The sequence below is a fragment of the Oncorhynchus mykiss genome, chromosome 6 (genome assembly GCF_013265735.2).
Source record: "Oncorhynchus mykiss isolate Arlee chromosome 6, USDA_OmykA_1.1, whole genome shotgun sequence".
NCBI lineage: Eukaryota > Metazoa > Chordata > Actinopteri > Salmoniformes > Salmonidae > Oncorhynchus > Oncorhynchus mykiss.
Window position 1 is genome coordinate 61,885,556 of NC_048570.1, and position 25,290 is coordinate 61,910,845.

At 42.7% G+C, this 25,290-nt stretch overlaps 1 protein-coding gene across 1 annotated transcript; it reads left to right on the top strand.

Annotated features, from left to right (window-relative positions):
- Positions 1-277: 277 nt before the first annotated feature.
- Positions 278-16,446, top strand: LOC110526277 (cadherin-5). The gene is made up of 12 exons (XM_036980630.1): positions 278-585; positions 3,819-4,040; positions 4,170-4,449; positions 4,545-4,661; positions 4,829-4,996; positions 5,183-5,361; positions 7,275-7,525; positions 7,621-7,754; positions 7,909-8,018; positions 8,120-8,222; positions 11,866-12,111; positions 13,414-16,446. Exons 2-12 carry the CDS (start codon positions 3,819-3,821, stop codon positions 13,902-13,904), a joined length of 2,301 nt encoding a protein of 766 aa, XP_036836525.1. The 5' UTR covers positions 278-585; the 3' UTR covers positions 13,905-16,446.
- The last annotated feature ends 8,844 nt before the right edge of the window (positions 16,447-25,290 follow it).

Sequence of the window (25,290 nt, forward strand, 5' to 3'; positions counted from 1 at the left end):
ACGCCGCCGTAGCCCTGAAAAATGCAATACCACTATGTGGGAAATCTCATGGGATTAACGTCTATAACCTGTTTATCATAAACTTTGTCCCATAGGTATGAATAATGAATCTCTTTGCTTTCTCTCCTTCTTTTTGTGTTTTCATCAAGAAGGCGAGAGCAGAAATGTAATGTTTCTCACACCGCTCTGCCCCTCCACGCACCACAGTCTGCCTGCCTCTTAACATGTGGCTGGTGCTCTCACCGCCTCCTCCAGTCACTTCAGCAGCGACGTGCGGCGCTGTGATACACGCATCGCATGCCTCCCTCTCCCCCCTCAGCCCAGGCTCTGCTCTTCAGGCTGCAATTAGGAGAGGAGAGGGACTATAACAGGAAACGTGACCAGGGGAACTGGGCTGATCTCTGTGGCCACTGTGCTGGCCTGGAAGTTCTTAGTGCTCCCCTCTGAGAAGAGAATCTGACAGGTCCACAGCCAACAGCTAACATTACTAATGCTCTTTCACCCAGGATCTACCTGTGACTTATACCTGCCTCATACGCATTGGACGAGCTAAAAAGCAGGAGTTCAGAAAATTTTTAATCTTTGGTAAGTCATTCCAGTCATTTATACTGTATGAATTGTTTTGTTTCTATTGTTAGACATAACATTTTATAATTTGTGTGAACACGTATAAAATGTATGATTTAAATACCACATCGATGCAGTATGTTGTATCTTGTTGCGTCTCAAACGCATATAATCTATCACCACAATGGACAACAGCGACTGATTTGATAACGTTAGCCCCGAGTGCAAGGCTGAACCCTCGAGACAATTTGATACCAGATTGACTATGTTGATGTGTGCTACACTAATACTCTGTAGCCATGAGGGAGAAATAAATCAAAAGAAATCCTGAAACCATCTGTGCATCTTGAGTTACACAGTAGTGTACAATGTATTGAGTCTTGTATTCTATGACGTAAGTGTAAGGTAACTCAACCTCAGGTATCGTTTTCCTTTCAAAAGTAGGCAAACATAGCATTAATTAATTAATTTAATAATTAATTTACCTATACCAGATTTATGACAGTGTTAATAACATTGAATTGTTTCGATAGATCAAGATGCAGGTGCTCCAGGATTAATTGTCGAGACTTGAAATTATGACAATGAAGCCGAACATACAGCCGAACACTAGGACAGCAGTTCAACTAGTCAAATAACATCTAATGACACTGAACTAATCCTTATAGCAAATATAATGTCAAATAACTGTGGTGAAAGAGCTCGAAGAAGAGGTGCGATAGATAGACACTGTCTGTCAGACTCAGAGAATAAGTGCTGCCAGAGAGAGCCAGTGAGTCCAGTGTGATATTGGGTGGGTGAAGCAGGGCTGAGGAGACGGCTCATCAGTGACAGACGGAGTATCCTAGAGGAGTGAGTAGGCTGACAGATTATTGGAAGCTGCTATGTGATTAAAGCTGTTTTAATCTACAGTGGGCAAACACACGCACCCACACACACATATTGTACGTCACTTAATTCTACAGTATCATCACAGTATTGAGGCTTGCATGATAGTTGATCTTGGATAGACAGAACTCAACATAATGTGTATGCTGAGTGCTTGCCTTGATAGTACCAAATATTGCTTATTTTTCGACTAATGTTACAGTACAGTATATGATTAGAGATTGCAGGTGCATCAAGTCAGGTTGTATGACTATATCCATAAACTGATCAATTGATGTGGATACTCCATATAGCTTTGTGTGCTACTTGGGGTTGGAACACAGCACCAATTGTCTCAGGCATACCAGCCTGTGAACTGTGAGTCATAGCCTACTAAGATGAATTCAAGCTGAATAATGTACAGCATATTTCAAAATACAGTACGTATTCCTCTTTTTTTCTACATGATTAGCTGCATTATTGAAAACTTCAGAAAAATATCTACATGGTCATCAAATCTGACATTTGTATAGACCATTTAAAATGGCACAGACAGAGAAATTGACTTTCAGTTATCATTGAATGGCATTCAAATGAAAGGTCAATGGACTCGCTTTGAGGAGAACAAGAAACTGATATTCTGGATATAAGCTTGCCTGTCATTTAAGAGTTAAAATGGGATTGATCCATTTGAACTATCCATTTGAACTAGGCCCTGAATGAAATACTTTACCATTGTCCGATAGCATCCTACCTAAACCAACTAATTTAACACATTGTTTAAAATCCCATTGTTGTCTCCTTAACTCTCGCTACTGCTCAAGAAAATTGTCAGAGAAAGAGAGAGCCAGAGCGACTGAGAGAGAGGGGGAGAAAGAGAGAGGGGGAAGAAGACGGGGGCAGAAATTGAATTGCAGGAAGGGTGTGAGGCCACAGTAGCATTAGCTTAATGATGACCCTTCATTAGAAATGGGAATGTTATTTCCCAAAGAAATTGTGTTTACACTTCCTCTCCTTGATAAAAGGCCAGACATCATGACCTCACTGGGAGGACTCACTGTAAGTACCCAGTAACAGAACAAGGAGATATTTAAAAAATTCAATTTTGGACATAATGGGCCATCCATGACTACAGCTGCAAACAGTGACGATTAAGGATGTCTATTTCTAAAGTGCCTGGAGTTGAAAAAAGTTATCTCTCCTTTAGGGGATAAACTTCAGGGCGTGGCAGGAAGGACATTGAATGACGCACATACGATTAGGAGTAACAAGACAACCATATATAGGAAAGTTTGTTTGACTCTTTACATTACAGCACAGAGTCAATGTTTTCCAATATTTTATATATATTTTTACCCCTTTTTCTCCCCAATTTCGTGGTATCCAATTGGTAGATACAGTCTTGTCTCATTGCTGCAACTCCCGTACGGACTCGGGACAGGCGAAGGTCGAGAGCCGTGCGTCCTCCGAAACACAATCCAACCAAGCCGCACTGCTTCTTGACACAATGCCCGCTTAACTCGGAAGCCAGCCGCACCAATGTGTCAGAGGAAACACTGTACACCTGGTACGTTGTCTGCGTGCACTGCGCCTGGCCAGCCACAGGAGTCGCTAGTGCGCGATGGGACAAGGACATCCCTGCCGGCCAAACCCTCCCCTAACCCAGATGACGCTAGGCCAATTTCTCACCGCCCCATGGGTCTCCCGGTCACGGCCAGCTGCGACAGAGCTTTGACTCGAACCCAGAATCTCTAGTGGCACAGCTAACACTGCGATGCAGTGCCTTAGACCACTGCGCCACTTGGGTGGCCCAACAAACAATTTTTACCTGTTCTGATATGGAACAACAAAACGTGATAAGATATTTACCTGCCAAGTTCATTACCTCAAAGGCCAAGATAAGCTTATTGTCAGTGTGGAGAATATAAGAGACTTTCTTATCTGTGCTATATGGGGTTGTAATGAAAGTAATTTGATTGTAGTAGTTTTTGGACTTTAGAATATGATATTAAGCTATTTGGGAACATTTATGAACCATAATCCCCCTCATCTTAATATCCACTGCTTAAGGGCTGGCAACAATAAGAGTGGAATAATCCAGATAAAGGATATTATCTGGGATGGACTGCTTTAATGCTTAGCTATCCTCTTGTCCACAAAGAAAGTGTCCATTAAAGAAAGTGTCCATTCAACTTTTCTAGCGGAAAACTCCCAAAAGTGCCAACCCTGCCCACTGGGCATGCCAGTCAAGCTTAATTAAACGCACCTGAAGTAATAACTAAGCAATTGAAAGAAGACAAATATTTTTTGAGCTAGTAGTGTTGCCTGAGGTGTGAGTGGTCTCAATGGCCCAAATTTAATTATCTGCTTCTCCCTTCCTTCAGATGATGAGACAGTCTGCATGGAGGCAGATGACGGCACCAGAGCTGTGGATGGGTCTCTTTGCCTTGGCCCTGACCCTCAGTCTAACCATGGCTGAACATATGGATCAGAGGCCAGCACTCCAAACCAGCCCAGTTCTCCACAGGCACAAGAGAGAGTGGTTGTGGAACAACCTTTACGTGGAGGAGGAAAGGCCAACCTACTTCCAATACTATCTTGGAAAGGTATGTCATTGTTTTACCTTGGAGGCTCAGGTAAAAAGCCAGAGAGTTGAAAGAGGATATACAGTAATGATATATCTGATAGATCAGAATGTCTTATCTTAACATTGTCATCTGTTTTTCTATTTGTAGTTAAAGTCAACAAAGTCTGGTGACAGGACACACTATGTCATTGAGGGAGAAGGTGCCAACACAATCTTCAAAGTGGATGAAAAAGGAGACATCTTTGTCACTGAACGATTGGATCGAGAGGTGAAAAGCAAATACCATCTAAGTGCAAAGCTGGTTGATACCAGCAACAAATTGGTGGAGAAAGTGGAAGACTTTGTGATCCTGGTTACTGACATCAATGACAATGATCCAGTGTTTACTAAATCGTTCAACGCTTCTATCAAAGAGAGATCCAAAAGAGGTACAGGAGATCAAATCCTAAACACAGGGATGGTTATGCTGGATATTAAAGAATGCTTTTGCTAAATTACTTCTCTTTATTTCTTCCCTGTGTAGGAACTAAAGTGATAGAAGTCACAGCCACTGATGCAGATGATCCAACGACTGCAAATGGAGAACTTGATTACAAATTATTAGAGGGGGGAGATTTCTTCAATATAGACAGCACAACAGGTAGGAGATGTTCATTCATTTGAACTCATACGTCATAAAGTCCATTGTATCTTAATCTCTTTTCAATATTCTTTCCTAATAACACCATATTCATTTACTGTTGTATTCATGCCTCTGAAGATGCACGAGTCATAAATCAAAGACTAAATGAATGTTCTTCATTTCAGGGATTATCACCACCAAATATGAGAACCTGGACCGTGAGACCCAGAGTAGCTATGTGGTTGTGGTTCAAGCCCAGGATCTGAGAGGACTTAAACAAGGGGGCACCGCCACCACCTCTGTCAGCATCGCAGTCAGCGACATCAATGATAACATAGCCACATTTACCAAAAGTAAGGGCAAAAAAGAACATCCCTGACAGCTATACAGTTAAAGCACATTGACAGTTATTGGTCTTATAGGAGATAAACCTAAATATGAATGATTGTTACTGAATTCCTTGTAGCAAATTTGGGATTATTCCATAATGTTGTCCCTCAGAAGCTTCTCTTACTAACACGTAGTGTCTTTTTCCCTAGGTTCCTATGTATTTAGAGTGAAAGAGGACATGAAGCGGGGACAGAGAATAGACACCATGGTCCTGGAGGACAGAGATGAGATCCAGAATAAAGACCCCATCTTCACCATAGCACCTTCATCTGACATTTTTGAAATGGAGCGCAGTCAGATCAAAGACGGCAACCTCATGCTGAAAAAGGTATTTCACTCATCCTAAACTGTTACTTTTTTTTTTATCACAAAACAAAAACGATCCACATTTTTGTCTCTATAGTGCAACCAGGTTTAATGCTTTCCTAATCTGTCCTAAACTCTACTGTAGATAAGAACATTACCGAATGACACATAACACTAAACTATACAGTAGCAGAGACTAAAGAAATAAGACCATGCACTCTTTGAAGCACATATGAAAATGAATGTCCTTGAAAGACTCCTTGAAGACCATTATTAAGTAATGAAAATTAAACTACTTAATAAAGTATTCTGCGAAAAAAAAAAGTATCAGTACAGCCTGTACATTATAGATAACGATGTAGGGAATATGTATGAGAATGACACATTTGCTGAAGATTACAGTGCCTTGCGAAAGTATTCGGCCCCCTTGAACTTTGCGACCTTTTGCCACATTTCAGGCTTCAAACATAAAGATATAAAACTGTATTTTTTTGTGAAGAATCAACAACAAGTGGGACACAATCATGAAGTGGAACGACATTTATTGGATATTTCAAACTTTTTTAACAAATCAAAAACTGAAAAATTGGGCGTGCAAAATTATTCAGCCCCTTTACTTTCAGTGCAGCAAACGCTCTCCAGAAGTTCAGTGAGGATCTCTGAATGATCCAATGTTGACCTAAATGACTAATGATGATAAATACAATCCACCTGTGTGTAATCAAGTCTCCGTATAAATGCACCTGCACTGTGAGTCTCAGAGGTCCGTTAAAAGCGCAGAGAGCATCATGAAGAACAAGGAACACACCAGGCAGGTCCGAGATACTGTTGTGAAGAAGTTTAAAGCCGGATTTGGATACAAAAAGATTTCCCAAGCTTTAAACATCCCAAGGAGCACTGTGCAAGCGATAATATTGAAATGGAAGGAGTATCAGACCACTGCAAATCTACCAAGACCTGGCCGTCCCTCTAAACTTTCAGCTCATACAAGGAGAAGACTGATCAGAGATGCAGCCAAGAGGCCCATGATCACTCTGGATGAACTGCAGAGATCTACAGCTGAGGTGGGAGACTCTGTCCATAGGACAACAATCAGTCGTATATTGCACAAATCTGGCCTTTATGGAAGAGTGGCAAGAAGAAAGCCATTTCTTAAAGATATCCATAAAAAGTGTCGTTTAAAGTTTGCCACAAGCCACCTGGGAGACACACCAAACATGTGGAAGAAGGTGCTCTGGTCAGATGAAACCAAAATTGAACTTTTTGGCAACAATGCAAAACGTTATGTTTGGCGTAAAAGCAACACAGCTGAACACACCATCCCCACTGTCAAACATGGTGGTGGCAGCATCATGGTTTGGGCCTGCTTTTCTTCAGCGGGGACAGGGAAGATCTACAATGGAATGGTTCAAAAATAAACATATCCAGGTGTTAGAATGGCCAAGTCAAAGTCCAGACCTGAATCCAATCGAGAATCTGTGGAAAGAACTGATAACTGCTGTTCACAAATGCTCTCCATCCAACCTCACTGAGCTCGAGCTGTTTTGCAAGGAGGAATGGGAAAAATGTTCAGTCTCTCGATGTGCAAAACTGACAGAGACATACCCCAAGCGACTTACAGCTGTAATCGCAGCAAAAGGTGGCGCTACAAAGTATTAACTTAAGGGGGCTGAATAATTTTGCACGCCCAATTTTTCAGTTTTTGATTTGTTAAAAAAGTTTGAAATATCCAATAAATGTCGTTCCACTTCATGATTGTGTCCCACTTGTTGTTGATTCTTCACAAAAAAATAAAGTTTTATATCTTTATGTTTGAAGCCTGAAATGTGGCAAAAGGTCGCAAAGTTCAAGGGGGCCAAATACTTTCGCAAGGCACTGTATACATATAGTACATGTACTGAGTCTTTTCCTTAAAGTTCCTTAACTACTTTTCAGGGACTGGATTATGAAACCAAGAGCAGCTACACATTCTTTGTGCATGTGAGGGAGAACCACTTGCAGTCCCCTGCGGATAATAAGGACAATCCTTTGATCAAGGCCCAGGTGACCATCCAGGTGCTAGATGTTGATGAGCAGCCAGAATTCAGCAAGAGCATCTACAACTTTAATGTCATTGAGGAAATGATGGTCAATAATATTGGAGTCATTTCAGCCAGAGATCCTGATCAAGCCAAAAAGGCCATACGGTACTACAACACATTCACATGCTACTGATGCTAGAATTAACAGCACTTCTTTTCTGAGAGGTGATTTCCACAATGTTTCAATGTGCCCTCTACAGGTATTCCATTGAGGACAAGGACAGTCCCATTGGTATCAACCCCATAACTGGACAACTTTTCACAGTGAGGAAGCTGGATCGGGAGTTAGTAGCCAATCACATGTTCCAGGTTAAAGCTAAGGAGGAACCAAATGGTATGACATTAGCCATCATCTTTAATCGTATTAACAGCAAATACACATTTATTGCGTGAAATGTAATTCATGTCCAAAACATTTTTTATCTTAATAACTAGTATGGTTTAGGTATTTCCCAATAATAAAATAACGTTTCCCATCTCCTCTTCAGGACTGGAATCTTTTGTGAACGTCAACATACTGGTCATTGATATCAATGACAACAAACCAGAGCTGTCCATTGAGGAGATATTCGTTTGTGAAAATGATATGGCTGGAACGGTAGGGTTTTTTCCAGAGTTAGACGTCATCTAAGCCATCAATCATTAAACTTTTCTGAAACTTGCATTAAGTCTTTATTTAAATGTATTCCCCTCACACAGGTGATTGGGACCATAAGTGCCACAGACAAAGATGATCATTTGCCCGCATTCAGCTTCACGTTGGTGAAGCCGAACGGCAACTTTTCAGTCATCGATAACAACGGTGAGAGAACTGATCCTTTCTATGCATGAACATGTGACAAGTGGCACCTTTATTATGGCACCTTAAGCTGTGCAGGCAGACACATTCTACTAATGTTAAGCTGTTGGTTGGTGTGAGGGGCAGTGAGGTGTGTATAACAGGGACAATTTGGAGGTGAATGGCTGGTTCAGATATGTGCTCAGGATAGCACTGTGCTCCCCAGTGGTCGAGGAATCAGCCTGGGCAGCGCTCCGTTCTAAAACTATCTGACGTCTGAACGTTATCCATCTAGTCGGGTGGAAACGAGAACAGCAACAAACCGCTGAGAGCCCCTGAAATATTCATGATGTACAAGCTCTTTAAAACCAGCAGCCCTTCATTACATATTTGGAGAGCAACAGTGACGGCCTCAGAGGCACTCTGGCTGGGGAACATTTTCGGTGCAGTGCTGGGGTGGCACCCTCTGTGCTGCCTCGTTGGCTGCACTGCATAATGAACTGATGTGACATTTCACCATGTAATGATCAGCCAGGAACACAGAACACTGGGAGTAGGCTGCACATTAGCCCAGTGCAACTAGAGAGAAGGTCATAGCAGCGGAAGACCAGAAGAACAGTGAGAATTTGTTCTTACATTAGTGATGACGTGCATGTCAAGGCCATATCTCTAGCTTTGATGTACTGTATACACTACAGTACATCCTTCATAGGTTATATACTGTAACTCTAATAAAATGAGGCCAACCAAATTGAACATATAAAATGAGCATGCTCAGTTTCTATGAACATATACTGGCACCTAAAGCTCATGGAGATAATCATGTCTAATCCACATGGGACTAACCATGTGGAAAAGCCTAATTCCTATATCGAGGTTTGGAGCACATTCAATTATCTTGCTTTGAGGATTCTTACCTACTGCGATTTTAGGGATTTTGTTAGTGCAGAAATGTTTCACTTAACCATAAACCCTCAGATTCAACTGCTTATTAGACCTATATCTATCCTGCCCTGCCTTTCTAAAGTCCCTCACTACATATTCATCGCCAGACCCACTGGCTCCAGGTCATCTATAAGTCCTTACTAGGTAAAGCTCCGCCTTATTTCAGCTCACTGGTCACGATAACAACACCCACGCATAGCACGCGCTCCAGCAGGTATATATCACTGGTCATCCCCAAAGCCAACACTTCCTTTGGCTGCCTTTCCTTCCAGTTCTATGCTGCCAATGACTGGAAAGAATTGCAAAAATCATTGAAGTTGGAGACTTATATATCTCCCTCACTAACTTTAAACATCAGCTATCTGAGCAGCTAACCGATTGCTGCAGCTGTACACAGCCCATCGGTAAATAGCCCATCTGTCACGATCATTTAGAGATGGATTGGACCAAGGTGCAGCGTGGCAGGCATACATCTAGCCTCGGTGGTGTCTCCGGTTCGGGACGTAGGGCGTGACAGTACCCCCCTCAAAGGTGCAGACCCAGCCGCAAAACCTGACTCCATGGGGGAGGGTCCGGGTGGGCATCTAACCTCGGTGGCGGCTCTGGTTCGGGACTCGTCGCAGGGGACTCCGGACCGTAGATCGTCACATGAGGCTCCGGACCGTAGATCGTCGCCGGAGGCTCCGGACCGGGAACCCTTGCCGGAGCCTCCGGACCGCAGACCGTCGCCGGAGGCTCCGGGCCGCAGACCGTCGCCAGAGGCTCCGGACTGCAGACCGTCGCTGGAGACTCCGGACCTTGGATAGTCTCTGGAGGCTTTGGGCCATGAATCGTCACTGGAGACTCCGGGCCATGTGTCGTCACTAGAGGTTTTGGGCCAAGGATCGTCACTGGAGGCTCCGGGCCATAAATCTTCACTGGAGGCTCCGGGCCATGGATCATCACTGGAGGCTTCGTGCCATGGATCATCACTGTAGGCTCCGGGTCATAGATCATCACTGGAGGCTTCGTGCCATGGATCATCACTGGAGGCTCCGGGCCATGGATCATCACTGGAGGCTTCGTGCGTGGAGCAGGCACAGGACGTACTATGCTGGAGACACGCACTGGAGGCCGGGTGCATGGAGCTGGCACAGGATATACTGGACCGTGGAGGCGCACTGGAGGTCTGGAATGTAGAGCTGGCACAACCCGTCCTGGCTGGATGCTCACTTTAGCCCGGCAAGTGCGGGGCACTGGCACAGGACGCACTGGGCTGTGAAGGCGCACTGGCGACACAGTGCGTAGAGCCGGCGCAGGATATCCTGGACCGAGGAGGCGGACTGGAGACACGGAGCGCTGAGCCGGCACAACCCATCCTGGCTGTGTGCTCACGTTCACATGGCAAGTGCGGGGAGCTGGCACCGAGCACACCGGGCTGTGAATGCGCACTGGAGACACCGTGCGTATCACTGCATAACATGGTGCCTGAGCGGTCACACGCTCCTTAAAGCGAGTGCGGGGAGTTGGCTCTGGTCTGAAACCTGACACCGCCAACAACCCCATGTGCCCCCCAAAACATTTTTTGGGGCCTGCTTCTCGTGCTTCCTTCGTGGTCGCGAACCCCGGTGTCGTCATTGTTCCTCCCTCGCTGCCTCCGTCTGCTCCCATGGAGGGCGATCACTTCCGGCCTGGATCTCCTCCCATGACCAGGATCCCTTACCATCCAAGATATCCTCCCATGTCCAGGATGTCTGCTCCTCCTGGCCATGCTGCTTGGTCCGTTTGTGGTGGGATCTTCTGTCACGATCGTTTAGAGATGGATTGGACCAAGGTGCAGCGTGGTAGACGTACATTTTACTTTTATTAAAATGACACTGAAAAAAACAACAAAATACAAAAAGCAAGATGCAGCGTGGTATGTTTCCATCCTTTTATTTGGAAGAGAAACTCAAAGAACAAAAACAATAAAGCGAAAAAATGAAAAGCAAAGCTACATGCAGTGCAGAAAGCAACTACACACAAACAAGATCCCACAAACTAAAGGTGGAAAAAGGCTGCCTAAGTATGATCCCCAATCAGAGACAACGATAGCTGCCTCTGATTGGGAACCATACCCGGCCAACAAAGAAATAGAAAAACTAGAATGCCCACCCAAATCACACCCCGACCTAACCAAATGGAGAAATAAAAAGGCTCTCTAAGGTCAGGGCGTGACACCATCCAATCTAACCTACCTCATCCCCATATTGTTTTTATTGACTTTTTTGCTCTTTTGCACACCAGTATTTCTACATCATCATCATCTGCACATCTATCACTCCAGTGTTAATTTGCTAAATTGTAATTACTTCGCTACTATGGCCTATTTATTGCCTTACCTCCTCACGCCATTTGCACATACTGTATATAGACTTTTTTTTCTATTGTGTCATTGACTGTATGTTTGTTTATTCCATGGGTAACTCTGTGTTGTTGTTTGTGTCACACTGCTTTGCTTTATCTTGGCCAGGTCGCAGTTGTAAATGAGTACTTGTTCTCAACTGGCCTACCTGGTTGAATAAGGGTGAAATAAAAATACATTTTAAAAAATTAGGTAGATGCAAAAGTTTGCACCTAAGTAAATTGTAGCTAAGATCATTCCACCATTGGAACCAATGCTATGAAGACCCATGTAATGTATAAAAATCTAACCATGGCAAACCTCTAATAACTAACATTGTTTTATGTCCGCCTCTCCTAGACAACACATCTAACATAGTGCTGAAACATGGAGGCTTCAGCCTGGAGGACTCCAGGGATTATGTAATAGAAATTGGGATCAGCGATGGAGGCAGGCCTCCCATGAACAGCATCACCTCTCTGCCTATCAAAGTGTGCAGGTGTGACAACAAGAGGATCCACACCCAGTGCAAAGCAGCCCAACTCAAAATGGGTGTCAGTGTCCACGCCCTTATTGTTATACTGGTGTGCATCCTGACTATTCTGGGTGAGTCAATCTCTCCTCTACAATATATTATTGAATTTTTACCCCTTTTTCTCCACAATTTCGTGGTATCCAATTGTTGTAGTAGCTACTATCTTGTCTCATCGCTACAACTCCCGTACGGGCTCAGGAGAGACGAAGGTTGAAAGTCATGCGTCCTCCGATACACAACCCAACCAGCCGCACTGCTTCTTGACACAGCGTGCATCCAACCCGGAAGCCAGCCGCACCAATGTGTCAGAGGCTACACCGTGCAACCTTGGTTAGCGCGCACTGCGCCCGGCCCGCCACAGGAGTCGCTGGTGCGCGATGAGACAAGGACATCCCTACCGACCAAGCCCTCCCTAACCCGGACTACGCTAGGCCAATTGTGCGTCACCCCACGGACCTCCCGGTAGCGGCCGGTTACGACAGAGCGCGAACCCAGGGACTCTGATGGCACAGCTGGCGCTGCAGTACAGCGCCCTTAACCACTGCGCCACCCGGGAGGCCCTACCATCTCTATTTTAACTGGCATTCTACCACACCGCTGTCCCTGATTAAGACATGTTGTAAAATAGAGCAATCGTCTAAGAAATAAAAAAACAGAGATCTTTAAACAAGGTACTTCAGCTCAAGGTGTTCTTGGGTAAAATCAAGATGTATTTACGACACAAGGACAAGGGTAGGTTTTATTAACGATAAAAGTGAACAATACACATGATGGGGGATGTGCAACTAATTTCAATCTATTGTTTGTTTATTTTTTGGGGCAAAGTTGAAGAGTTTTACCTCAGTATCTGATTGGATAAATAATATTCAAGAATGCAGGACAAGAGAAGTAAATAGTGGAAGGAACGGGAAGCATTGAGCTAAATATTCTCTTTGATAATTTCTCTGCTGTCTTGGGAGAAAGCCATTTGTCATATTAGATGAGCCATGTGCCAAAGATGTTTTATCAAAAGCTCATATTTGAAGCAGAGAGCAATCACACTGCTGCAGTAGGCTTCTACAAAAGCAGATAATGTGGGAAAAACATGAGAAGAATGGGAAGGCTAATGAGAAGATGATCAGTTATTCGGCTGTCTTGTTTCCAAAGACACAGAATGAAGTGATGATTAACTATTAAACATTGAAGTCATTATCATACGAATCCCAAAGAAATATACTGGAGACCCATTCGACAAAATATTTTCTCACACCCGATTTAATTTGCCTCATGAAATATATATATATTTTTCCCCCCCGTTTCTATCTTTTTCAGTACTTATTGAAACCCCAAACTGTGTGACATGGATATTAAACATGTTTTCTTCCTCGTTCCAGTCGTAGTGATCCTGATCGCTATGAGAAAACGTCACCAGAAGGATGCCCTGGTCACTCTGGGTAAGAGTGAGATCCACGAGCAGCTAGTGACGTACGACGAGGAGGGCGGTGGGGAGATGGACACCAATGGCTATGACGTGTCCATCCTGACCTCAGCTCGGAATGACGGCAGCATGAGCATGAGGCAGGGCCCCAGCCTTTACGCCATGGTGAAGAAACCGCCAACCGCGTGCAAGGGAGACATGGCCGTGATGATCGAGGTGAAGAAAGACGAGGCTGACCATGACAGGGATGAGATCCCCTACGATACCCTGCACATCTATGGCTACGAGGGGCCAGAGTCCCTGGCTGGTAGCCTCAGTTCCCTGGATAGTTCCTCTACTGGCTCTAACCTTGACTATGACTTCTTAAACGACTGGGGCCCTCGCTTCAGAACCCTGGCTGAGCTCTACGGGGTGGATGGGTCTGAGGGAAGTGGCTCACCATATTGAGCACACTGAGCCTAAAGACCAGCAGGCAGGATGTCTCTCAGCTCTCTCAGCTCTTCCTTTGACTAAAAGCACATCGGGATTAACTTCTTCCACTAATCCGTCCAATCATAGCACACTATGATAGGGTCCACTCAAGCGTGTGCCAATTTTAAGTAATTCTCTCTTCTTCTCGTTCTTTTTCCTCTTCTTCTACCTCTTGTTCCTCCTACTCTTACTTCTCCTTTTTCCACTCCCTTGTTATTATTATTATTCTATTATTATTTTAAAGAAATAGTGCTTTTATTTCCTTTTCTTTCATTTTATTTGTTTCTGTCACGTGAATATGACGACAAAGGGAAATAGATTTGGTGTAAAGAAAACCGTTAACATTCCACAACTGTGCTTCATTTATTTATTTTACATTTATTTGAGGTTTCAGAGGAGATAAAGAAAATGTGTTTGATTTTTTGTCCGATTACTCTCACAGAAATCTGTATTCCTTCATTTTGATTGATTGTGGTTTTTTTTATGGTTGACTAAACCAACTGTAGCTATGTAGAGAGGGTGGGTCATTCAGTGAGTCACAGTGGCAGTTGTCTTTCAGACAGAATTACCCTTCTCACCAAGAGCTACTATTGTCCAGGGAGCCCGGCAGGAAACAATGATAACAGAAGCTCTGAAATAATTAAAGTCTTTCCCCGTGTATTTGACAGGACTCATCAACACATCAATTGTTGTGGATAAAGCCCAAGTCTCTGAGGTCCACTGTAACAAAAGTATTACAACCAACTCAGGAAATGTGAAGTAGCTCAATAGTCCTTTGGATGACCACAAAGTTATCTGAATAACTTTAACCTTTCATCCTAGAGCTACTGCTTCAACATCCCGCTTCAACATACTGCTTCAACATACTGCTTCAATATTCTTCTTCAACAACTGCTTCAACATATTGCTTCAACATACTGCTTCAACATATTGCTTCAACATACTGCTTCAACATATTGCTTCAACAAACTGCTTCACTATTCTTCTTCAACATATTGCTTCAACATACTGCTTCACTATTCTTCTTCAACATATTGCTTCAACATACTGCTTCAACATCCTACTTCAACATACTGCTTCAACATCCTACTTCAACATACTGTTTCAACATACTGCTTCAACATACTGCTTCAACATCCTACTTCAACATACCGTTTCAACATACTGCTTCAACATACTGCTTCAACATCCTACTTCAACATACTGTTTCAACATACTGCTTCAACATACTGCTTTAACATACTGCTTCAATATTCTACTTCAACATAGTGCTTCTGCTCCATTTGCTGAAACAGCTTAAAATAATGAGGGCAATCTACACAAGATCAAGTTTATCACTATCGCTATTGTCCTTCTTGACTGAAGACATAGCAAAAAGAGAGCAAAGGTTTACCCCTGTTTTCATTATATTCCATTTGATTTAGAATGTGGACTGTTTGTTGTATACTGAAGCTTTGCCTACATGGGACCACTTCTCATAAACCATGGATACAATATGTGGAAGCCATCTTACCACTTCCCTGTCTGGATCATATACATGGAGAGCTGGACCCCCATCCTTTTTAAACACCAGAGTCCGCCCCTACACATTACCCAAACAAAACACTGGAATCTGCTTCCTGCACATATGTGTGTGAGGAAGCCCTCTTCCTGTCCCGTTATCTTTTAAAGTAAAGCAACACATTGCATCCCGTTTTCCTGTTTTCCTGCCTGGGAAAAACCGCTGGAGAGGGCAAAATAGATATAGAACAATGTAAGAGCCATGATGGCTTTAACAACAAGCAACATTTAATTTCTGTGTTGACCATCTACCAAAGATCAGTATGATGAAACCTCGGCATACAATAGATGCCACTGGTAAACTGTGCTGTAATGTTATGTATCTAGTACTCCATTTCTATATAACATACCTGATCTACTTCGTTCCATGCTATTAATGATCATTGTCTGCGCACAACTCTATTCTATTTCACAAGCTCCTACTGTTAGTGGTGCTCTTCTGTAAACCTTACGGCAATAAGTAACTTGGCAATACGGGATCCATGTTATCGAGATTGTGAGTACTGAAAATATAGTTGTCTACGCTGTATATAGAAATGTGCCTGAATATTGATACTGGCCTCACTTCCTTTTGCGTTTTTTCAAAATTATTTTACTTGACACTGGTCTTTGTCTGCTGAGTGTAAGTGTAAAATATGTATTTTTTTTTTACACTTGTAGTTTAATTGATGTGTAATTGTGCATTGAATGATGCTATATGTGTGAGTCTACCTGTGTAAATACACTTCAGTGGGTGTCAGTATTGGGCACCAAAAGGAGAAGAGAAAACATTCAAATTCATTCCTTTTGTATGCAGCTAGGTCATTCTGTAGGAGAGCAATATGTGCCTTGGTTTATGATCATTCTCTCGATGGTGAACACAATCTTTTCTATGGTTTGTATTGTGTAAAACAACAACTTTTTATTTAGTACCAATTTTGTATGTGTAAAATAAACGTAGCACTCAAAAGTCCAAAAAGTGAGCTTTATTGTTTCAAAAAAATGCAAGAAGGAATAGAATAATATTATACTAAATGGAATTGAACTGACTAGTTTAGCATAGCATAGCTTTGATACTTGGTACAAACCATGGTCCGTTCTACGTTTTGGTTTCTGTGTTTTTCTGTAAGATAAAGAACAGTATCATACTGCCTATATAGCCATCTAAGTTGGCCTCTTGTAATTGTATTTGTAAGTCATTGTAAGTAATTGTAAGTCATTATTGTATGAGAGGGTTATCTTCAGGTGAGGTTCAGTCTTCAGATCCAACAGCAGCTACAGTCGCTGAGGTCTAGAAAGTATTTGGGAGGACTGGGTGTGTGTGTGAGATTGCAAAGATAACAGAGAGACTAGGGAAAATAACTCAGTGATGTCATGCCTCAAGCCCCCGGGACTTAAAAAAAACAGCCAGCAGGGAACTTCCTGAAGCTTCAGATGTCCTCACATTTTTTTAAAGGCCCAGGAAAGTGTTGGGCCTCTCAGGACCTCTGATATATGGTGAGTGCCACTGTGCATTTGGGCCTTATGAGTCATTGTTACAAGACTGAGAAAGCTATATGCTTAAAATACTTTGATTCGTTACAGTTGGGATCTGTATCATGGACCGGAAGACGATAACGAAGGTCGTATTTGGAGTCTTCAAGAAATATTGCATCACACTTTCCAACGTTCAGCAACCAAGTGTCCCTTTTACTATCCTCATTTGCACTGTGAACTGAGGATTGTGAACCTTGAGCAAAAATCTCTTCATTTACAGCACAGGAAGTCCAAAGGGGCAAATTAGAAGGAAAATGTGTCATTTTGAATGTTTGAAGAGGCCACAATTTGGCAAAAAAAACTATTAGTTAGTTACACTCAGCTATGGGTCGGTTTGGTCACGGTTTGGTTCTTAACTGACTCGCTTAGTTTAAAAAAAGGTACAAAATAAATATGTTTCAACAGTGCTGAACTGAATAACTGGCAGACAGGTGTAGTTTGCCCAAGTGAACACTAGGGGACAGTAAAATGTTGCAGTGCAGGAGGTAACATTTTAGATCAACGGCAATGCTTTCACAGAGAATAGATTTACTCTCTATTGTCAGTGGAGGGAAATGTTGCTTTTTAGCCTGACATCATTTCAGTGTTTGCCGTCCAACATAAAAACAAACACAACTAAAATTCTAAACAAACTAATTCCGAGACATGCTGGAACTATGTCGTGCCTAAATCATAGAACAATGATGAGCCACTGCCTTCAAACAGTCAATAATAACAAAAGCCAGGAGAATGTGATACAATCTCTCAGGGGATATACCTTTTCCTGTCCAGTCCATACAGCTACGGAATGCAATAATACAGAGTTAGTTACGGTACGTCTCCTATTCCTGACCACCCTGCCCATTCATACCCACAGACTATCTAACCACTCCACCTGTTTCCTACGCCTCAGACAACCTTTCTGTGTTTGCTGCCTAGCAGACACAAAGATAAATACAACAGCTGGGAATGAATGGCCTGTTACTGAGGGAAGCAGCCAGGGCACCAATACACATACATGCAAGCACGCACGCACACACACACACACACACACACACACACACACACACACACAATGACACCGAGATAAAAACACAATTCAATGCTAAATGTAATTGTCTGTCCCTATATTCATGGTTTTAATAGTTATGTTGTTTTGGGGGTATTTTGTGCTACGGAGGAATGAGGATAAAGGAACCCAGGTTTTCTTCTCATTGTCACTACAACTACATAGATAAACATGGCTGAGGAAATATCCAATATGGCAGTCCCATTTGTACATGTCTGCATTGTTTTAAATAGACAGCTGGATGGCTTAAATTATCCCTCTTCTAATTACCCCTGCAAGACAAATTCCTCACTTAGGAGCGCGTGCAACATAAACACACTGACACTGCTGTGGTTCCTGTCGGATTAATGAGACAGGGGTATCAATTATTAACTATCAGGCCACGACAACATCAGCACCTCTAAATTTGTTGTCACGTCAGCAACACCCTGGGGCCAACGCCCATCCGCCCGACCCGCGCCCCAGCCCTTTGGATTGACAGATCAAACAGACACAGTGTGAACTGAGATGACACCAGCATCTGATCTGGAGATGTGGAGACAATCACCTGAGGGAAGAAGCCCTAGTACTGCCATACATGGTTGTTTCAGCCTCAGTGGACTAAAGGAGTTCTAATGCCTGAGATGAAGAACTAGGGGGAGTAATGGAGAAGTCCCATTACCCAATAAACACCACCAGGGGGCAATGGACTAGCTAGACCCCAAGACCATAGCCCATTCATACATACTGTAACGTCTACACCATGGTCTATGCATCACAGCATACATCACTATGAATCATTCATCTTGTCCTTTATTTATCCAGCTAGTTGCAACTAGTTCCACAATACTCATGTGCTCCAGTGGTGCCCCAATTTAATAATATCAATAATAATGCATTTGTAGAGCGCATTGACCCACGGTCAATTTGCAAATTTCAATACCTACCGGGATTGAGATTGGTAGAGATACTCTGACAAAGATACAATGGTTCTCCCTCTGTTTTTAGGCAACTCAAATTTGTGGGTTCATTCAAATGTGAGCATAAATGCATGATAAACATATACATGACATGAGATCAAATATTAATACCATGCACCATGCTTGCTGAAGAAATTAGCTCAATAAGATAGATAATCAATGCAGATCTTCAGTCCATTTGCAGCATGTTACATTTCCTGCTGGGTGTAACATAATGAAGCTGGATTGGATGGGATCTGAAATGACTGCGCATACATACAGTGCATTCGGAAAGTATTCAGACCCCTTGACTTTTTCCACATTTTGTTACATTACATCCTTTTTCTAAAATTGATTAAATTGTTTGTTTCTGTCATCAACCTACACAAAATACCCCTTAATGATGAAGCAAAATGTATCAAATAAAATAAACTGAAATATAACATTTACATAAGTATTCAGACCCTTTACTCAACACCTTGTTGAAGCACCTTTGACAGCAATTATAGCCTCAAGTCTTCTTGGGTATGACGCTACAAGCTTGGCACACCTGTATTTGGGGAGTTTTTCCCATTGTTCTCTGCAGATCCTCTCAAGCTCTGTCAGGTTGGATGGGGAGTGTCACTGCACAGCTATTTTCAGGTCTCTCCAGAGATGTTTGATCGGGTTCAAGTCCGGCTGGGCCACTCAAGGACATTCAAAGACTTGTCCCGAAGCCACTATTCATTGTCTTGGCTGTGTGCTTAGGGTTGTTGTCCTGTTGGAAAGTGAACCTTCGCCCTAGTCTGAGGTCCTGAGCACTCTGGAGCAGGTGTTCATAAAGAATCTCTTTGTACTTAACTCCGTTCATCTTTCCCTCAATCCTGACTAGTCACTGAATAACATCCCCACAGCATGTTGCTGTCACCACCATACCTCACCGTAGGGATGGTGCCAGGTTTCCTCCAGATGTGACGCTTTGCATTCAGGCCAAAGAGTTTCATCTTGGTTTCATCAGACCAGAGAATCTTGTTTATTATGGTCTGAGATTCCTTTAGGTGCTTTTTGGCAAACTTCAAGCAGGCTGTCATGTGCCTTTTACTGAGGAATGGCTTCCGTCTGGCCACTCTACCATAAAGGCCTGATTGGTGGAATGCTGTAGAGATGGTTGTCCTTCTGGATGTTTCTCCCATCTCCACAGAGGAAGTCTGGAGCTCTGTCTGAGTAACCATCAGGCCCTTCTCCCCCAATTGCTCAGTTTGGCCGCGCGGTCAGCTCTAGGAAGAGTCTTGGTGGTTCCAAACTTCTTTAATTTAAGAATGATGGAGGCCTCTGTGTACTTGGGACCTTCAATGCTGCAGAATTGTTGGAGTATCCTTCCCCAGATCTGTGCTTCAACTCAATCCTGTCTCAGAGCTCTACGGACAATTCCTTCGACCTCATGGTTTGGTTTTTGCTCTGACATGCACTGTCAACTGTGGGGCTTCATATAGACAGGTGTGTGCCTTTCCAAATAATGTCCAATCAATTGAATTTACCACAGGTGGACTCCAATCAAGGTGTAGAAACATCTCAAGGATGATCAATGGAAAAAAGATGCACCTGAGCTCAATTTCAAGTCTCATAACAAAGGGTCTGAATACTTATGTAAATACATTTGTAAAAACCTGTTTTCACTTTGTCATTATGGGGTATTGCATTATTTTGGAATAAGGCTGTAGCGTAACAAATGTGGAAAAAAATCAAGGGGTCTGAATACTTTCCGAATGCACTGTACATGCTGAAGCCATCCCATGTGCATGCATATGTCATCTGTCTCGATTTATTTAAGGGCTAGCCCTTCCTTACATAACGCTACATGCTTGCAAATGGCTCCTGATTAGAATTGATTTGATTTCATCTCTCCAAGGAGGAGGAGGTGGACTGAAGCAAAATGACAAGTGAAGGTCATGCAAGCGAAGGAATTTTGTTCCCTTGTTACATCCTCTCTTTGTTTCAGATTTGATCTCCCTCCTTATCCCACATCCTCTCACCCGAAACATATTATGCTCATCTTTCATCCACAACACAACAATGTTACTTAGACAACACTATTCATTTTTTTTTTTTTTTTTTACCTTTATTTAACTAGGCAAGTCAGTTAAGAACAAATTCTTATTTCAATGACAGCCTAGGAACAGTGGGTTAACTGCCTTGTTCAGGGGCAGAACGACAGATTTTTACCTTGTCAGCTCTGGGATTCAATCTTGCAACCTTCCGGTTATTAGTCCAACGCTTTAATCACTAGGCTACCTGCCGTCTTTCAAATGACGATAGAGCTTTTCCATATTGGATGGCAGTCCTACATGGGAAGGAGTGTAACATAAACTTTCCCCCCTCTCGCCAACCGGAATGTATCTTCCACCTCAATGCCTTCCCAGAGTGCAATCAGATGGCCTCCTGTTTTCTAGTCTTTCACCTTCTCCTTACTCACACAGACTCTCAAATAGTGTACACATACAGTGCTAAGACACACATACTCTGTCATCCAAATGTACCAAATCTCCCATATTACTACTAAGAAATAAATCCTCTGCCTCAAAAATCTTATTTATTCTCCCTCTCACACACACAGTAAAATCCCTCCTGTACTTTGTATAATTTTCCACACATACTTAATCCATACAAAGTTAACAATGTGATGTGGTGACTGAACAGAGATTACAGATCAGATGGCCTGTGTGTGCCCTGAGCGGTCTGTGTCCTACCTGTCTCTCTCACGTGTCACTCCATATGGTGTCTGTCCACATCAGCAGCAGTCCAGCTCCAGGGAGGGCAGGGCATGTCATCGCTAGCCATACTCCTCTGACCATATGGCCCCAGCTCTGAGTCTCTAGGGAGGAAAGAGAGAGTGTGTCTGAGTCCAAAAGCTAAATCCAAATCTTTCTGTGTTATGTAAACTGCAGTTGTGGAAAGGTCCCATGGTACGGACCCCTGTAGAACTTAGCCTTCATAGTGGGATTAATAAATATGAAGACTGTATGCTATAGGTTATTCCACTGTTCTGGCTAAGGGAATAACAATGTCCTGATATGACTCTGTCAGAGAACAGGCATCTGAGTTTATGGCGCTGAAATCTGACTAATTCTTCACTTTGTCTGATTTAAAGGGACCTGGTGAATTGTTGTTAAAGCAATAGCTTTTGTTTGCGTATAAATCCCTGCCTGACACCTCAGTAAGTAATGTCTGCCTGCTCACATCTACAGTGTACAGCAACACACCATCTGGATATCTGTTTTGTTCTATCTCCCCATCGGTGTGAACGTTCATTGTTGACGTGAAGCAAAGAGTCATACACTCGTCTTTTTCTGCCGACGAAGAATAAAGGATAGAAAATAGACTTTAAAACCACAGACGGGCCAGTTGACATCAACAACTAACTACACAATTATCACATTTCTATGTCACCACAGAGACATAAGCCTATGGGATGCATCTGAAAATACAGTAGGCCTATTCCTTTTTTTAAATACCCTCACTCCTTCTTCCACTTACAGTATTCCTCTGTTCTCCTTACTTTTCAAATCTACAACGACATAATCCATGATGACATTTTGTAAATGCCAAGTAAACATAGTGCACCTGTTTTGCCTTTACAATAGCATGCTTTGGTGAAGGTATCCCTTCAGTGCTAAGTAGGGAGACTTTTCCGGACGCCAGCAGTAGTTTTACAGGCTGAAATATTTATAGCTGTGTGTGCTTGCTGATGCTGCTGTGAAGATGAAAAAGGACTAGCAATGACTGAGCGGCATGCCCATCAAGCCCCCAGTCACTGCCTTACAATTCCCTTATCACAGTCCGCTGTATAGGCTACTGCCTGTCTGTCACAGCCAAAACACTGAACAATAGTAGTCACCAACTAAATGCGAGATCATTACCTTGACCTCCACCATTGATCCTATCCCTCTGCTCAGAATGTGTCAGCGTTAATTAAAGCTTGTCCAGGCTGTGACACTGTGACATCCAACACAAAAACGTCAGACCATTACCTGAACACCACAGGAGATGGTGGCACCTTAATTGGGGAGGACGGTCTCATGGCAATGGCTGGAGTGGAATCAGTTGAACGGTATTAAACACATGGTTTGGTTTCTATGTGTTTTTTTGGCCATTCCATCAACACCATTCCAGACATTACTATGAGCTATCCTCCCCTCAGCAGCCTCCACTGCTGAACACATCTCAGGAGGTGAGGGAAAAAGGCATAGGTTATCTCTCACTTTAAAGGAAAACTCCACCCAAAAACTATATTTTGTTATTGTTTCATTATCCCATTTTTGATATTGTCCCAAAATGTTTTGCACGTCAGCAATCAGGTTTTCAAGACATATAACTTTATGTATTTCAAAACTTTCAAAATACAGAAATACATTTTTCATCATTTGATGTTTTGGGTTGAATTTTCCTTTAAGGTGGCAATCAGCAGTCGACTTCACCGGTAGAGCAAAATTCAGTTGGTGGTAGGCTACAGTAACCGAAAAACGTTTGGAACCACTGGCCTAGTCTTAGACTCCACCACTCAAACATGAAACTCTTCAACAAATTTGTAACGCTCACGGAGAGCACGCATATTATTGTTTATGCTACCAGTGACATTACATCTACACAAAAAAACGACTTATTGGAACATTGAAACGATTTACTCTATAATCTAAAAGTTCCATTTAATTTCCAACCTGTGTTTGATGATTGCCATCTCCGGTATTGGCGCGCTTTTTATAGTGTGCGCGCAACATTAGATTACTTCATCATTGGCTATCACGTCAGTGACGCCGGTAATTATTCCGTTATGAAGGAATGTTGTTACATTGCAAGTAAATCTTTTCTGCATAAGACAGTGACCGCAGTAATTATTATTCATGTCGGATGTGTAAATGTTTGTTTGTCAGATGTTAGGTGTGTATCCAATTGGTGACAGATTTTCATGCGAATATTCTAAAATCCGCATAAAAACAATATGCACATTTTCCCACCAGAGATGTGTTTCCATCAAATTGACTTTTTTAATTATTATTCATAATACAAAAATCAACTTACATCATCAAATTGACTTGTTGCGGACACAAGGCTGTGAGGGATGACATAGCACACATAAAAATAACTTTTGCGGTTAAATTCCCATGTACCAAAAAAAAAAGAAGAGAATGTGCCCATTCTGGTCTTGGCATGTGCGTTCTGGCCAACAACTCGCAGATACATTGTAGTGGGTATGCCACCTATATTATGAGATTATTATTGATATAAAAGCGATATTATTTTTATTTGTCAAAACCAAGCATTGATCATCATGTCACCAGAATAAGACCTTCGATAGGAATTGGAAAGGAACATCAAGCTTATCAGGTGCACTTTCACCACCCTGTGAAGTTCCTCATAATTGATTTCATCTATAGCGTAATAAACCAATAGCGAGCAACTGCAGCCCACAACTCGGGGCGTTTCTGCATGTGGGCATGACTGCATCTGCAGGAACGCCTTCTCTTGAGCATTGGTTCCTTCATGAACACCCCCTTGAGCACGACATCTTCATACTTGTGTGACACTTTTGAATGTCAGTCAAAAAGGAAATAAAATTATTATCTTAGTTGTTTTAACAGAACTGTGGGAAAACAGTGGCTGACAGGGAGGTGCCTTATACTAAAAAGTTCCGCAGTGGTCTAAGACACTGCATCTCCGGGCAAGAGGTGTCACCACAGTATCTGTTTCAAATCCAGGCTGCATCACATCTGGCTGTGATTAGGTGGTGCACAATTGGCCAAGTGTTGCTCAGGTAGGCTGTCAATGTGTGACCATTGACCATTGTTTGCTTTGTATGTTTCTATGTTTTGTTTGGTCAGGGTGTGATCTGAGTGGGCATTCTATGTTGTGTGTCTAGTTTGTCTATTTCTATGTTTGGCCTGATATGGTTCTCAATCAGAGGCAGGTGTTAGTCATTGTCTCTGATTGGGAACCATATTTAGGTAGCCTGTTTTGTGTTGGGTTTTGTGGGTGGTTGTTTCCTGTGTTAGTTTTTGTGCCACATGGGACTGGTTTCACTTTGTTGCTTTGGTTATGTGTTCAGTTTTCTAATTAAAAAAACCATGGACAACTACCGTGCTGCATTTTGGTCCTCCTCTCCTTCCCAGGAAGAATCCCGTGACACAATGTAAATAAGAATTTGTCCTGAATTTACTTGCCTAAATAAATATACTGCTGTGCCACTTGGGAGCCCCAGTTTCACCCATCTCTAATAAACTGTGGGAGGACAACATATCATTGCGTGACTCCTAGTTTACTTAGATAT